General features: G+C 40.3%; 1 protein-coding gene across 2 annotated transcripts in view; it reads left to right on the forward strand.

Annotated features, from left to right (window-relative positions):
• Positions 1-16,422, forward strand: part of NHS (NHS actin remodeling regulator) — a 206,627-nt gene extending 190,205 nt beyond the window's left edge. For both annotated transcript variants that reach the window (XM_066575662.1, XM_066575672.1), the window contains 5 exons: positions 1,129-1,318; positions 3,933-4,064; positions 9,366-12,305; positions 14,004-14,127; positions 14,949-16,422. In XM_066575662.1, coding sequence (XP_066431759.1) covers positions 1,129-1,318; positions 3,933-4,064; positions 9,366-12,305; positions 14,004-14,127; positions 14,949-15,519 — 3,957 coding nt within the window. In that variant the 3' untranslated portion in view covers positions 15,520-16,422. The remainder of the gene's footprint in view (positions 1-1,128; positions 1,319-3,932; positions 4,065-9,365; positions 12,306-14,003; positions 14,128-14,948) is intronic.
• The last annotated feature ends 372 nt before the right edge of the window (positions 16,423-16,794 follow it).

The following is a 16,794-nucleotide window of genomic DNA, read 5'->3' on the forward strand; positions in this document are numbered from 1 at the left end:
TAATTTGCGTTGCCAGAAAATATTATAGAGGTAAGTGTCAGTATAGAGCGTTTTACTATCTCTTTATGTGTGTCACTTCTAAACAGTAGAAATGACTACTAGCAAGCGACAGAGAGTCTATGGAAATACTAGCCACCAAACAGAGACAGCTTTGTCATGTGATGAAGCTAAACAGTAACGAGAAGTTACAATGCAAAATTAAGTCTTACATTAATGTAGCTGCTGCTGAGTGCATTGTAAATGTATTGAAAGGGGACTTATATAGTATAAGAACGAACTCAGCCTCCACACTGGGCCTGCTACATAGATTATGGAACACCCCGTTTAGAGATCCAGAAGTAACATCCGCCCCACTCTGTTTTATACATGTCATTTGCTTTCTATTTTCTATTCTTTATTTTGTTTTCCATGTTTTTCTTTGTTATTGTATCCATTTATATTGTAATGTTGCCTGCTGAATATCATAACCATTTATACTGCATGCTATATGGATTTTATTGTGTCTCCTCTTAACATACATGTGTATTACTGTTACTTCAGATAGAATTGTGGCATTTGAAAACTGTAGGGATTTAATACTATGTATAATATTGGATTCTTGTCAGGGGTAAATATTTTGCTTATTCAGTACCTCCAGCCACGATTGAATACGTTTTTGATAGAATTACCTTCAATACTCTATCCCACAAAGTATGGTCAGAGGGAAGAAGTAAAGTGGGGAACATTTCTGGTGCTTCACTAATCTACACCTATAGCTTATGCTCCAGTTTGGAAGCAGCAAAGACAGGGACTACAGATGTCACTTAACAGGGTCCCTTGATATGTTTCCAGCTGTTTGCCTCAGCCATGTGTGAATGTAAGAAGTAGGAAACTAGGGGTAATTTCCAACAAGAATACACATACAGCCAAATTTAACTTGAATCTTAACACATTAAGAGAACGTTTGGTGCCAGTTTGTTTGCCCTTTCATAAGCTTTAAATGGGTTTTTGTGGTGATAAGATAATGATAGCCTATTAAAGGCGTAACATAGGATAACCTGCTTACATCTGTTTGACTTTTTAAAAAGTGATGTGGCTTTGAATATATTGTCTGTATCTATTATCATTTGTTTAATATCTTTTTTACAGGCGCATCCACCTCAGGAGGAAGATGATATGGTTTTAGGACAGAGGCCAAAAAATCCAATCCCTAATGTCCCATCTACACTGGATAAACAGACTAACTGGAACAAAGTATTACCTCTCCCCACCCCTGAGGAGAAGATGAAACAAGAGTCCCAAGTGATCACTTCTTGCATTATCCCCATCAATGTTTCTGGTAGAGTACAAACTTTTAAAGTTAAAGAGAAGTTGTCATCACAAAAGCTATTATATAAATCACATGTAGTGCTAAGCTTATTTTTTAAGAATTTTTGGTGATTTTTTTTTTTTTATTTTCGATGTATATTTTTTTTAAAAATCCTATATGTAGATAACATGGGATCCACCATTCACAATCGGTGATTGTGACTATCTACTCTCCCTCCCTGCGAAATGATTTCTGCACCGGTCACAGAGCATGTCTAGAGCAGTCTCCCATAAAAGTCAATAGGCCAGCTCCTGTCCATTGTGTGAATGGCCTATGAAGCTGCTGTCAAGCATCTCACTAAACAATTTAAGGCCTTATGTCCACGGGGAAAATCAGGCCCGCCGCGGATTCTTCATGGAGAATCCGTAGTGGGTCCCTCCTGCCCCACGGACATGAGGCTAAAAATAAGAATAAACTCACCTGTCTGGATGCTGCGGATCTTCCCTCCGTCACGACCGGATCTTCTTTCTTCGGCCCGGCGGATGTGCTCGGCACGCCGGCAGCGTGCCGTGCGCATGTGCCGGGCACATCCACCGGGCCGAAGAAAGAAGATCCGGCCGCGACAGAGGAAAGATCCGCAGCGTCCAGACAGGTGAGTTTTAATTCTGGTACGGGTGTTCCGTGGATCCGGACGGCTTCCATAGGCTTCAATAGAAGCCTGCGGGAGCCGTCCCCGTGGGAGACCCACACGAAAATGGAGCATGTTGCTGTTTTTTTCCCGCACGCGGATCCGCGCCTGAAGGGAAAAATGACATCCGCAGGTATTTAACTACCTGCAGGTGTCCAATGCATCCCTATGGGGCGCGGATCCGTGTGCAGGAAAAACGCTGTGGATTTTAATCCCGTGGACATGAGGCCTTAATGTTGTTAAAAGCAGCTCAGGCAAGATGTCAGCCCCTATAGTCGCGTATAGACAACAGAATAAGAAATCTACAAATTAAAAATGGAATATTCCCCTGTATGTTTTAATTTAAAAAATTGGTAATATAGTCCCTTTTAAATCCAGATTTATGTAAAACTGTACCAATCTTGTATTGCCAAACATTCAAGGCTTGCCAGACTAGTGCATAAGGCTATGTACTAATTTTTTAAAATTCAGTTGTTAAAGGTAAGCCATATTAACAAGTAGAAACTTATAACAAAATAGGCTACATCTCCATACAAAATCTTCTTATAAGCACCTAAATACCACACATCTTGGGCATACAGTAGTTATACTAATGCATACTTCTGTAAAATATAGCTGAAATGCTGTTATTTAAAGAGATTGTGTCTCCAGATTCATGCTACCCAAGTAATGGCAGCATGAACCCAGGAAAGATTTGCTCATTAACCCATGTATATTTTATTCTAAAACGCTGTGGCGATTTACAATAAACACCCTTTGAACTTTGACTTGGACATGTCTGTGTGAGTTTCTCTCCCTCCTCTCATCCCCCTCACTCTCCATAGACTTCTATCATAAACTACCATGAGTAGAATGAGTCATCACCCTCCTATATGTCCTCTGTTCCATCTTGTTACCTCCATTACCAGAGATGGACTTTACATGACAAGAGGCAGTCAACAGCAAATTAGAAGGAAGGGAGCCCCCTAGTGGCCAGCAGTATAGAAGGATTTTTCAGCACAAAAATGTCATTTTAGGTAAATAAAGTAATTAGCACTTATGCAAGTTGTCACATTGGCTATCATATTACCAGAAGTTGTTTAAAGGGCACTGACCAATTATGATCACATTTTCATAGTGATATCACTCATTTACAATTGTCTTATGCATAATTAGAAAAATAATGTAGAAAAACTGTTAACATGGCCTAGTAACCCCATCACTGTGATTCAAAACATTAGCGATATGAAGTTAAAGATTACATACTAGATTAGAATACTAGAATACATTTGTTAGCAAATAATAATAAAGGGTTGGCAAATGTAACTGTAAATCTATGAACTATTAATGGCCGATCCTTAGGATAGGGCATCAATAGTACATTGTGGGGGGTCCACCATATGGGACCACTGCTGATCAGCTCTCCGCTGGGCCAATGTGTTCATGCACTGAGTTGATTTTTGCAGGAAGCATTCAACTCCGTTCCCACTGCAGTGGCCTAAACATGACTCGAAAGCCTATAAACTTACATAGTCAATCAGCACATAGAGAGATGACATCAATGACAGACCATAAGGTACCCTGCGCCCCTATGTACGTTTTGCCTATCCAGGGCATATTTATTGTAACAATACACATTTGACAACAACACAGAAGATTACTCTTAAAACAGTCACATCAGTGGCAGCTGTCCAGATCAGACTTTCATTGGCTTAAGGAGGAAGGTGGTAACACAGTCAACCTCATTGACTTCAACACTGGTATATTGGGGTTCTGACCCCTAGACCATAACCAAAGTCTGATATATCAGATAAGTCTATTATCTGAATATTCCTTTAAATATTCAAGTTCAGTATTGCACAATTAATCAGGCCTGTTAATCGATTAATAGTTGTTCTCCAGATATAGATGTCTAGCAGAATAGTAATGCAATGCTTTATCAATGAAGAATTAATGAGTACTTCTGTTTGTTTGCAGGTGTTGGTTTTGATAGAGAAGCAAGTATACGCTGTTCCCTAGTTCATTCACAATCGGTTCTGCAGCGTAGACGGAAATTGAGGAGAAGAAAAACCATATCAGGAATTCCTAGAAGAGTTCAACAAGAAATAGGTTTGAATCTGAATTTAACATACTGAACAAATAGCAACTAGGGAAAGTCATATTAAAAACAAGATACTAGCATCAGTTGAGCTGACCATAGGCCATAGACCATTATATGATGAGCATTCCCTTTCTTCTTTTTAATTGGCCTGTTCATTAGTAACAGATATCCACAAAATATAGTAGTGTTACTCATCTTGATCGGCCGGGTGATAAAATCGTTCCAATTTTAGCAAAATCGAATCTGGTTAGTTCAAACAGATTTTTGGGCAGCAGTTTAATTGGATGCCTGCATCACATGACCATGGTGGTCATTATACAGTTGAACACAGGACAAAAAAGCTGCCTCACATTTATATGCCTACATAACACTTGGTCTGTTGTTAAGGGCAGTAACATGCCTACTTCAGTCCTCACTTCTGTGGTGACTCAGAGGGTCCACTCAGGACATGAGGCCCACGCGGAGGAGCTGGAAGGGTAAAGCTGTCACTTGTCATGGAGGCACTCACCAGTCTCCTTCCCTAAGGGCTACATGCGACCTCGGCCCGAGTACCACTAGGCCTCTTCCGGACACCCCTAGGATAGGGATGGCCAATAAACATTTGGTGGTGTTGTAGGTTGTCACACATGACACCACCGATCCCTTTTTACCGGAATAAGACTTCGGCGGTAAGAAGCAGAGTCCACACACATAATAATAATTAAGTACCTCAGTCCCTGGGAATGGTCAGGGCCTGGTCAAACCTTTACTGTAGATAACTGGAACACTTTACAAAAGCACAACGATACACCCATGCAGGCAACACAGAGAAAGAAGGTCTGGGAGGAACTCAGGATAATGCTGGCCTTACAGTACTTAATACTTGTATAGGACCACTCCTGGAGGGGGATATACTCAGGATGACACCGGCCCGACAGTCCTTGTTATCTGTCCGGGACCACTCTTGGACGATGGAAAGAGATAGACTTTCTACAGATACACTCTAAACATAATACCTCTGCACAGTGATCGGGTTCTTCTGCCGCTCACTGTATCGCTCTCTTTCTCTCTACTCCTGGCATAGCAGGCCTCAGGGAACCACCCCTCTTCCTCCATTATTCACCACATGGGAGTTGATGGTACCCCCATGTGGCTGGTACTCCACTCAAAAAGCAAGACCAGGTCAGAATGGAACCCCACACTCTGATGGACTCTGATGGATCTCTCACTCTTGCTCACTCTTTCAGACTCCGTGATGGAACCCTCTACCACACCCAAATCACTTATACTTTTAATCTCAAGCATACCACATGACAGGACATGAATTGTTACATTTGCAGACATATCCCAGCCTCATGCAGACATTAACTCTTCAGTTGCTGTAGCTGTGCAATACACATAACAAATAAGTAGACAGTTTCTGCACAGTGCATCTACACAAGACATTTCATGCATGGCATTTATGGAGAGGCCAGGAATATATGTTCTGGGCCACTACACCTCCACAATTGACACTCAGACTGCAGGCTTCAGAGTCAGGAATGGGAAACAGAGCAGAAATTGAGCTGCCACCATCACCACCACCTTCACCAACTTTGACATCTACCTCATATTCCAGCGTGTCCCAGATCAGCAGCCAGCCCTTTATCCCCCAGCTATGGGAATGTAGAAAAAACATATAGCATTCCAACCATCCACAAGCACAGAGCCTGAACACCAGCATTGCATAGCTGCTTGCTATGGAAATGCTGGCCTTCAGGCTAGTGGACAAAGACACCTTCCACAACGTGATGCTCCATGCTAACCCACAGTAACAGATGCTCAGCTGCCATTTTTTTGCCCAAAAAACTGTCCCTGCCCTGCACCACGATGTGAGTAATAACTTGGTGGGGTGCACTTGACCATGGACATGTGGTCCAGCAAGTATGGCCAGGGGCATTACATATCCTATAAGAAACAAAACCTGGCCTCCATACAGTGGTGAACATGGTAAACGACAAAATGTTGTCCTAAAGCTCATATGTTTAGGGGAGCACAATCACATGGTAGTGCAGCGCTTCCTAAACAATTACTCAGGTTTATATTCAGTACTGGAAAAGGCCAGAAAACTGTGCTTGCACTTTCTGCAGTCAAACCCAGCTGACTCCCATCTTGTGGAGGTGCAGCCATTGTTCATGCTACAACCCAACTATCTCATCTGCGACATGCGTACACGGTGGAATTCCCCATTGCATATGCTGCATAGAATAAAGCAGCAGCAAAAACTGATCACAGAGTATCAGATGCTGTATGTCATGGAGGTCGGTCACTTGACACCTGCGCAGTGGCTGCAGATCAAAGAGGTGTGTTCCGTTTAAGTCTGCTTTAGAAAGCGACCAAAATGGCCAGGCGTGTAAATGCACTGGTCAGTATGACCATCCCTGTTGTCTGCCCACTGGAACAGATGCTACAGGGCCTCAGGGGCAATGATGTGTTGTTGTCACAAGAGGAAGAGGAGGATAAAGGGATACCAATCTCTGAAATTTCTAGCCTGTCCGCCATTACTCAACATTGCAGGAAGGGTGGCTTTGGGTAAGAAAGTGGGGCCTCTTGTCCAACACGTTTCTCCATGCATGGGAGAAGTATAGAGGAGAAGAAAAAGGAGGGGATAATATAGGAACACAGGCAGATGAGCGAACTATGCAACATTCCTTCCATCCATCACTTACTCCACCTATTCTACATGGATGGCATGACCCGCTGGAGGAAACTCTTATGCCTGACCCTGAGGAATGTTGACTACCCTTAGGCACTTTGAAGCATATGAGTGCTTTTATGCTGCATTGCTTGCAGAAGGACCATCACATAGCCCACATCAAAACATCAGATTATTACTGGGTGGCCACCCACCTTGATCCCTGCTACAAAGCCAAAATGACAAGTTTCATTGCGGCAAATGCAGCACTATCAGAACAGACTGTTAAGCAGCTTGAGCACAGCATTTTCCCTTGGTTGTGGGCATGCATCCGCAATGGATCAGTGGCAGGGGAAGTCTAACAGACGTGAGACATAGTTTTTTCCGCCCGTCACAGCCTGTAGCAAAAATACAGGGCAAGCATACCTGCTGATTAACGTATCAAAACGTTTGGTAGCTCTACAGCTGTTACTTGGGGCAGACCCATGTTTAAGTAATGTCTTCACCTGGCAAAATTTCTCATTGTAAAATTTATGACATTGCTTTTAGAACAAATAGCACACCTGCTGTCTTCCTTGCCACAATTTGTGATCTAGGAGACCTTGTGTGGACCTTTTGTTTTCAGTGACATCCCTATGCTACTATTGACCGCTACACCACTGCACACTATTTTGACCAAATTTTAGGAAGAGCACAGTGTTCCCCAGATGTATGGCTGTAATCTCATGCAATTTGGAGTGCTTTGACTGCATTGGGGCCTTCTGGAGGGCAAATTAGTGAACCCAATTTTTACTTACATTGACTTTAATGTGAAATAGGAACAACTGACCTAATTCACGATGATTTTCGTGAAATTGGCCCGATACTGAAACCAACCAATTATTCCACTAATTGCTTATCACTAAAATATACCTCTCATTATAGTTTTTCCTATGGAAAATTATTAGTATCATGTAATAAATTGCACTTGTGTGGTCACACATGCATTTTTCTTGAATGAGCGTTAACTAAAACTTCTGTTTTATCATAGTCTTTTGTTGGGTTGTTCCATTTTGGTCTTCCATTCTTGTCTCCCCCTCTTCCTGAAAAATTTTGTTAATCTTCCTTTTCTGTTTCCTTTCTTTTGCCATTCATTCTCATTCCCCTTGCCTGCTTGCTAAATCCTAGTTCCTCCTATCTTGTTTTACTAAAGTTACATTAAAAAAAAATTGGGGTGGATCCGTAGTTGGAGGCCTCTTCCTGCCTTCTACTCAAAAAAATTATAAATATTTATGTTTTGTGTGTATTTATTTGTTGATTTGCTGGTGTGGGAGTGGGTTCCCATTTTGTGATCCAAACCTCTTGTTATAAATAAAGAATTTATAAAAGAAAACTATTGTTCTGGATATAGAAAAAGTTTGAAGCAGGAATGATGTGTTCCAACTAATGGAGCAGATTTCCATTGGTTGAAACAAATTGTTAGCACCATAAACGCTAAAATTATCATTAGCAATCAATCCGGATTATTAGTGATAATTGTTCTTACTATGAGCATCTTTAGTCTTACTTGAGATCATGCTATTCTTTACCGATAAGGTAATCCCATTGAGTAAATGAACACAGAATAACCCTTGCCAAAGACCTCTTCTTTGCTTATTTCTATGCTGTGGTTAAATTTAGTCACAAATCATATCAGTAGATGATGTGATGAGGAGACATAGACATTATCAGTGTTGGTTCATCCAAGCCACTGGAGGGAGAGAGAAGCGTGTCTTAGACTTGTTGAGAACATCTGTATACTAAGACTAAGTTGTCCATTGTGTAATGTAAGAGTCGGAAGATTGAAACTCAGCAACGGGGAAGTTGACTATACGTTTTCCATGTACAGTCACATTTTAGTTTTGGATTGGAGGATGGCTTTAAAAATTCAACAACAACAAAGTAGAAAGGCCAGCTCTTTAAAAACACTTCTTTTATTCCAAAAAATGCATAAAATTACAAATGGTAGGTAAAGTGTAACACCATGTCTATGATCAGATGCGTTTCGAAAGACACTTCTTTCTTGATCACAGCTTAATGTTAGCTGTGATCAAGAAAGAAGTGTCTTTTGAAAAGGCATCTGTGCGTAGACATGGTGTTACATGGTACCTACCATTTGTAATTTTATGGATTTTTTGGAATAAAAGAAGTGTTTTTAAGGAACCAGCTATTCTTCTTTATTGTCACTATTTAAGCCGTTTGACTCCGTGCTAGCCTGAGGACCTGAAACCTTCATGCTAAACCGAGGTAAATACTACCTTCTAGATGAAGATAACGTTGTGTTATATATTTTGAAATTTAAAAATGTAACCTTGATGTTGCCTTTTTGTTAAAAACCAGTAACCTCTTAAAAAAAAACAGTGATAGGTCGCATATCTTCCTTGTTCCCAGTTGTATACTAATATGACATGACGACACAGTGCAGGCTCAAGGATTATTTTGTCGTAGGCAGCTGCAGAATTTTAGTTGTGAAAAAAAAGAAAGCTCACCATTACATAACAAATGGAAAATAAGTAGTTAAATATGTTCAATTATAAAGAGACAATTATTTTTTAGAAACAGCATTATTTTATTTTTGAATTTTTTTGTCCAATAAGAGAATGTACAGTATGTATATAATTCTCTTTTTTCATTTCAGATTCAGATGAGTCTCCTGTAGCACGAGAGCGAAATGTTATAGTTCATAACAACCCTGATATTGCAAATTCTGCAAATAGGAGATCTGGAACTCGAGATACAGAGTGCCAAACTGAAGACATTCTCATTGCTGCTCCCTCAAGGAGACGAATCAGAGCTCAAAGGGGCCAAGGTATTGCAGCATCACTCTCACATTCTGCAGGAAACATTGCAGCTCTAACTGAGTCTGGAGACCAAATGTTCACTGCTTCAGTGTCTAATCGGATTCGTTCTCGTAGTCTTCCTAGAGAAGGGGCTAGAGCAAGCAATGAACATGATTGTGGTGCTCAGCCTACAACTTATAAAGATGACTGCTATATAACAAGCTCAGATAGGTCCCTTAAGAAGAAGGAAGACATTTTAACTGATTCTCCAGAACATCAGTCTCTAGGGTTAGCATATTCTCACCACAGTCCACCATTAGAGAGAGGTAGATCAAGGCTATCAAGAATGGCAGATTCGGGCAGTTGTGACATTTCTTCAAATTCTGACACATTTGGAAGCCCTGTTCACTCCATTTCTACTGCTGGAGTGCTACTGAGCACACACATGGATCAGAAAGATGATCATCAATCATCAAGTGGAAACTGGAGTGGAAGCAGTTCTACATGTCCCTCCCAGACATCAGAAACAATTCCTCCAGCAGCCTCTCCTCCACTTACTGGGTCTTCACATTGTGATTCAGAGCTATCTTTAAACACTGCTCCCCATGCTGGTGAAGATTCAAACATCTTTACCATTGAACAATACAATGATGACCACTTGGACAGCATAAGAGCCCACAGGGCCAGCTCTTTTACATCAACAGTTGCAGATTTGCTTGATGACCCAAATAACAGTAACACAAGTGACAGTGAATGGAATTATCTTCACCATCACCATGATGCATCATGTCATCAAGATTTTAGTCCACAGCACTTAAGGGGAGATCACTTAGGCTGCCCAAGTTTTACTAGTATGGGTACATATGATAGTTTTCTTGAAAAGCCAGCATCGGAGAAAGCAGATACAGGTTCTCATTTCTCTGTAGACACTGAAGGATACTATACCTCCATGCATTTTGACTGTGGTCTTAACAGTAACAGAAGTTATATTTGTAACTATGCACAGTCCGGGGCTGAGAATGACCAAGATATAGCTGTTTCTTCCATGAGTTCAGATTGCATTTGGCAACGTTATGTAGATCACAGAAGACAAGGAAGACAGAACATCTCATTTAAGAAACCAAAGGCAAAGCCGTCACCACCAAAACGATGCTCATCTTTGAGAATTTCTGATAACCACACAGATGTTTCTGATATGAAAGAACCAAAGATAACCAGTGCACAGCAAGTGCAACACACCTCCAGGGAAATGATGCTGCCACTTGAGATTTCAAATGTACCGTCAAGAACAGAAAACTTTTCTCCACCAAATCAACAGGACGTTTCTTGGGTCAATCAGGAAGAAAATGATTCAAAGTGTATTCAATTTATCACTCCAGAAATTCCATCATATAAAGAGGAAGGAGGTGAACAGCATCACTATGCCGATCTGTGGCTCCTCAATGACTTGAAATCAAGTGATCCTTACAGATCTTTATCAAACTCAAGCACTGCTACAGGTACTACCGTCATAGAATGCATCAAGTCACCAGAAAGTTCAGAGTCACAAAACTCGCAGCCTGAATCTCGTGCCACCACTCCTTCCCTTCCTTCAGTTGAGAATGAGTTCAAATTAGCTTCACCAGAAAAGCTGGCAGGGTTAGCATCTCCTTCAAGTGGTTACTCAAGCCAATCAGAAACACCTACTTCATCCTTTCCTACTCCTTTCTTTTCGGGACCACTGTCACCTGGTGGTAGCAAACGAAAACCAAAGGTCCCAGAAAGGAAGTCCTCTTTACAGCATCCACATCCGTCTAAATGTGGAAATATTTTGTTAAGTAGAGAAATAGAACTTCCAACAATACCTCCTACACATCTTGACCTAAGTGCTCTTCATGTGTTGCATAAACCTTTGCCATACAGACCCCAAGTACATGCTTTCAGTCATGTCAATCAAAATCTGTCAGAGGATGAACTCAATTCAAACTCATCCACTGCTATTGCCATAACACCTTCAGTGCTGAAATCTGTCCATTTAAGATCAGTCAACAAACAAAACAGGGAGTCCAGACTCAAAGAGTGCACTAATATATTATGTACACAAGATCCTACCATAATTGTGGAGACTTATCCCCCTGAAAACACAAGTGTGCCAGCTCCCAGGAAATCAATATTGCGTCAGTTCTCTACTGAGGAAGCCATGCTACCTTATATTGATGCATCACCAGTTGACACAAGTCCAGAAATTTTTTTTCAAGGAAGTGCTCTCTTTACTGGACATGGTTTATACAAACCAGAAGTTACACCACCTCTGATTAGTAGAACTATAGAGGTTGAACCACAAAACCATCAAAACTATCCAGCTGAAGGTATTATAGAGGAAACTATTTTCACAGCACAACCAGAAACCATTACAAAATATGTGCAAGATTACTCTGCTAATATTAGTGATGTTGCTACACTACAAAGGAGTCATTCTCAAGAAAAAGGGCAACTCAAGTTAGAACAAGAGCCACAGGTACATTGTGCACCATTAACCATGTTTGAATCTGTCAAAAGAACTAACATTGGGGTTGATATGAAAGACAGAACTGCTGAGGTGTCTCCATTGCCCGGCAATGAGCCCGACATAAGCAACAATGACAAAGTGCCTGGAAATACTCTCAGCTATGAATCAGAGATCTCAACATTTAATCCACTCAGTGACGAATGTCCAGAGCAGGAATCTGAAACTGTATCAGGTATTCCAACCAAAAGTGCCTCAGAGGACTACAAGATGGAAGACACATTAGAAGGCATTGATGACATCTCATGGAAAGGTTTGTTATTATTTTTACTTTTTAAATACATTATCGTACAACATTTTGGGTACATATGACTTCTGATCACTTTTTATCCAATTGTTATTGGGAAATTGTGTAACCAAAAAAAACAATTCTGGCATTAAATTTTTTGGTTTTTTTTGGATGGTGTTCACCTTTTGGAATACATGTTGCAGTACTTAGATCAAGCTTTTTGGACATAACAATACCAGTTGTGATTAATTGTATAGATTGTTTTGTGGGAAAATGGGAAAAGGAGGTTCTTGAATTTTTAATATTTTACATTTTTTTTATTTAAAAAATTATTTTTTGACTTAATTTTATATATCTTAGTACCCTTAGATGACTTTAAATTACAATGATTTCATCACTTCTACAGTTTCATGCAACATACCAACATGTCTAAATAAATGGCCGCCCTTGGAACCTTCACTAAGCCCAAGGCTACCAAGGCAACCATGGGCATCCCATGATTTCATTATGAGGGGTGTTAGTGAGTCAGAGGGTGGTGCTTCCCTCTGGATGATGGCTTTACATGCCTTGGTTGGAATTGACAGCACATGTAAGCTGTCAAACAGCCATCATTGGAGCTAGCTCGGATCATGGCTGTTTATGTTGGGTTTCAGCTGTTTCAAGCATAGCAACCAAGTCCACTTAATACTCAGCTGGACGGACGGGGTTAATGTCTTTTGTTTGTGAAGTTTAAAAACTATTGCAGAGAAGAAACAATTGTGATACTCATTACAGCACAGCTATAAAATGTTTATGTCTAGAGATGAGTGAGCATATTTGCTAAGGGCAATTGCTCGAGCAAGCACTGCCCTTAGCGAGTACCTGCCCGCTCGAGAGAAAAGGTTTGGGTGCCGGCGCGGGGGAGCGGTGAGTTGCGGCAGTCAGCAGGGGGGAGAGAGGAAGAGAGAGATCTCCCCTCCGTTGCTCCCCGCTTTCCCCCCCAGCTCCCTGCCCGCTGCCGGCACCCGAACCTTTTCTCTCGAGCGGGCAGGTACTCGATAAGGGCAATGCTCGCTCGAGCAATTGCCCTTAGCGAGTATGCTCGCTCATCACTATTTATGTCTAACGCAAAGCACATCATGAATCTGATTTGGTCTGGATATAGCACATCTCCTTATATTGTATGGAAGTATTTCACCTGTGTCAAAATCTTATGTTGGGTGTAGCCCAGAAAATAATAATATACTGTAGTGCTGAAATGTATCACTCATTTACTCCTCACTCTAAAGGGCCTTTTACATGGCTTGATGACCAGGCATGAACGTTTGCCATCAGGCCATGTAAAAGGGAAACGTTCAGCCACTGCTGGTTGGCTGTGTACATATTGCTGTGTGAACAGGGAGATTTACAGCCAGCCAATGACAGCTCTCTGGGGATGAGTGATTGTAGTAACGATTGTTTGTTTCCATATGAGCAATTCTTAGCCCTTTTAAAAGAAATCTAAATGGCACCAATTGGCGCTCCTTAAATCAGGCCAAGAACTGGCCTGTGAAAAAGACCCTTATGTACACTAATGTACAAAAGTATTTGAAATTATTTGAGTTACAAAACAACATAGCCTAGTAGGAAAGTGGATCTAGACTGTATCTTGAGAAATTCTCACTCCATGAAAGTAGCATTTTATAAAACTATATGTAGAAATCCCATGCAAGTTAAAGACAATGTCTTCTATCTTTCCCACAGAATCCTCTATGAGCGAGGACTCACTTTTGTCACCAATGAATGAGGATTTCCAAGTTGACAGCGACGAAGTCTCTCCGTCTAATAAACCCCGAACCACTGAGGATCTTTTTGCGGTCATACACAGGTAAAATACATTGGTACTATGGCAGAATATTGCACTGATTAATTTATATAATGAAAATAATGAGTGCGTTATGCATAATATCATTTATTTTGGTGAATGTAAAGGACTAGCATACCATAGATAGCTCGATAAGCTAGGTTTCGTATTCCCTGGCTCCATATGTAAATGCCCTGGGTAAGTCAGAATGGCTAGTTGGTCCCCTCCATATCCTGCTAATGCTAACCCTCCTCTCCCCAACTGCCCCCTGGTTGCAGCAATTGTTTGAATTTTATGTGGAAGTGCATTGTTTGAATTTTATGCGGAGTTGTGCTATTTTTAGTCAGCTAGAAATGGAGCACCATGTTAGTTGTATGGGCAGATGGCTGTACAATGAGAAGAAAAAACTTTTTTTTCTCCAGAAACCTGTTATTTTTCCTATTAGCTACTAGTTCATCAGTTGCTCAAAGTTTGTCTGCTGAAACTACTATTCTCTGAATCAGGATAAATATATATACACTTATACCAACCCTTACAATTGGAAGTCTAATGTGTATAGAGATACATCTCCTATTGTAAAGGAGAAAAGTTAATTGTAAAAGTTAAAGGAGCTTCTTCAGGTTCCCAAATATCATCTGAGGATAAGTCCTCCATAGCAAAGAAAAGAAGCACCAGACTATCATTAACAATGTTGAAAAATATATCTAAAACTATACAATGCTTAGTCTTAAGAAGACACTGTACAATACTATTACTTTAACAATGCATAGATTTCCATTACAATATTATATATATTTCTTCTGTCTTAAATGTTAACGTTACCTTTGCATGTGTATTTACTGCAGATCTAAAAGGAAAATTTTGGGCAGGAAAGATTCCGGCGAGACCAGTGTAAAAAACAAAACAAAAGCTTTACCTGCACCACCACCCCAACAGACTACTTCACCAGCAGGTTCTCAGAGGTCTGCAGGTCTTATCTACAGGAATGCCAAAAAATCAAATACATCAAATGAAGAATTCAAGCTGCTTCTCCTAAAAAAGGGGAGTAGGTCAGATTCTAGTTATCGCATGTCAGCTACTGAAATCCTGAAAAGCCCAGTAACTCCCAAGTCAATTGGAGATTTACCCCTCGACTTCTCCAGCTCTGAAGAACCTGGACAGTTGTCACCTGGTAGCGATGCATTTTCACCATTATCGCCGTGTTCTCCCCGGGTAATATCTGAAGGATTTGCAACGAAGACTATGTCAGCCGCCTCTAGAGTTGGAAGATCTCGAGTGCCTCCTGCTGCAAGCAGCAGCCGTTACAGTGTTAGGTGCCGGCTATACAATGCCCCAATGCAGGCCATTTCTGAAGGTGAGACGGAGAATTCAGATGGTAGCCCTCATGACGACAGATCTTCACAGAGCTCAACGTAAGACTATAATGGTTTATGTGCAGCCTATTAAATTGTCACAAAGAAAAAAAAACTGAGCATTGCCACCATTTTATAATTTATGAGCCAGCCCAATAAAGAAAAGAAGGGATGTCCACAAACCAGATATTGCTCCAGGACTATGTCCCGTTACTATTTGGTGGAAACCTGTGAAACTTTGCTTTGTATTTCTTTCCAATGAACTTTCAGAAAAAAATACCTGCCTGATAAAAACAATATTAATTTATCAAAAGTTTTGCAAGGTGCTGTAAGAGTTAAGGACGTTAAAGCACTGAAATACAATGGACAAAGAAAATACTAGTGCAATTACTTATGTAGAATTCTGGAGACTTGTGTTTACTTAAGCTATTGTTTTCTTTCAAATGTAGTTATTGTATATCAATAATCTAACAAATCCACTTTAAAGGGGAAGTAAATGGGAAAGTATTGCTATGGAAAACTGCCCGTATTGTAAAAAAAAAAAATCTAAATATTGAAATATACAACTTTGCTGAAGTGCTTCCCTGGGAAATAAGCAGAAGAAAATAAGTAATTCTTGAAAATAAATATTTTTGTACATTAGGAATTAAAATAATAGAGCAAACTTTCAAAGTAATTAAAAAGGATGTAAATAACTTATTTTTGATAAAATTGTACATAGAATTATTAAACTAAAATTGGATATGCAGCCAATGAATAAAGGCATTAGAAATCATGAAGAGTATGTGTAGTGCTCCTAAATAAAATAAGGTGTTGCAGCACACAAGAGGAGAACAATAAATTCAGAGGGTTAATAGGTAATTGTATTCTGTGAATACCATCGTCCTGTTCTGCATCACAGTAATACTTGACCATGACCATAATAATACTCAGCAGCCTCAAATTTCTTTTTTGTACATTTTTAAAGATCGAGTATGTGTTTTTTTCTAATATAAAATGAATTTAAAAGTACTGTAGCATTCATTCTTCTTTTCCTACTCACTAATATGTTGACTGCAAGGCCAATCAAATCCAGAAGGGTAACACTGGTTCTTGATGCTATAACTCTGCAACCCAAAAAGTGTGTCTTGTCAGTGAGTCATCTGAAAAATAAACAAATGTCGAAAGGCTAAAGGAATTCTGTCATCGGGTTCATGCGTCCTGAACCATGGGCAGCGTGAATTCAGGACAGGGATGTGTATTGCCCCTGTGTGTGTTGAACTCTGAAATACTGTTGGGTTTCAAATAAATTAACTTTAAAGTGTGACTCGGAAGCTAAGAGCTGAGTCACGGAGGCTGG

This window comes from Eleutherodactylus coqui, chromosome 1, assembly GCF_035609145.1.
Source record: "Eleutherodactylus coqui strain aEleCoq1 chromosome 1, aEleCoq1.hap1, whole genome shotgun sequence".
Taxonomy (NCBI): domain Eukaryota; kingdom Metazoa; phylum Chordata; class Amphibia; order Anura; family Eleutherodactylidae; genus Eleutherodactylus; species Eleutherodactylus coqui.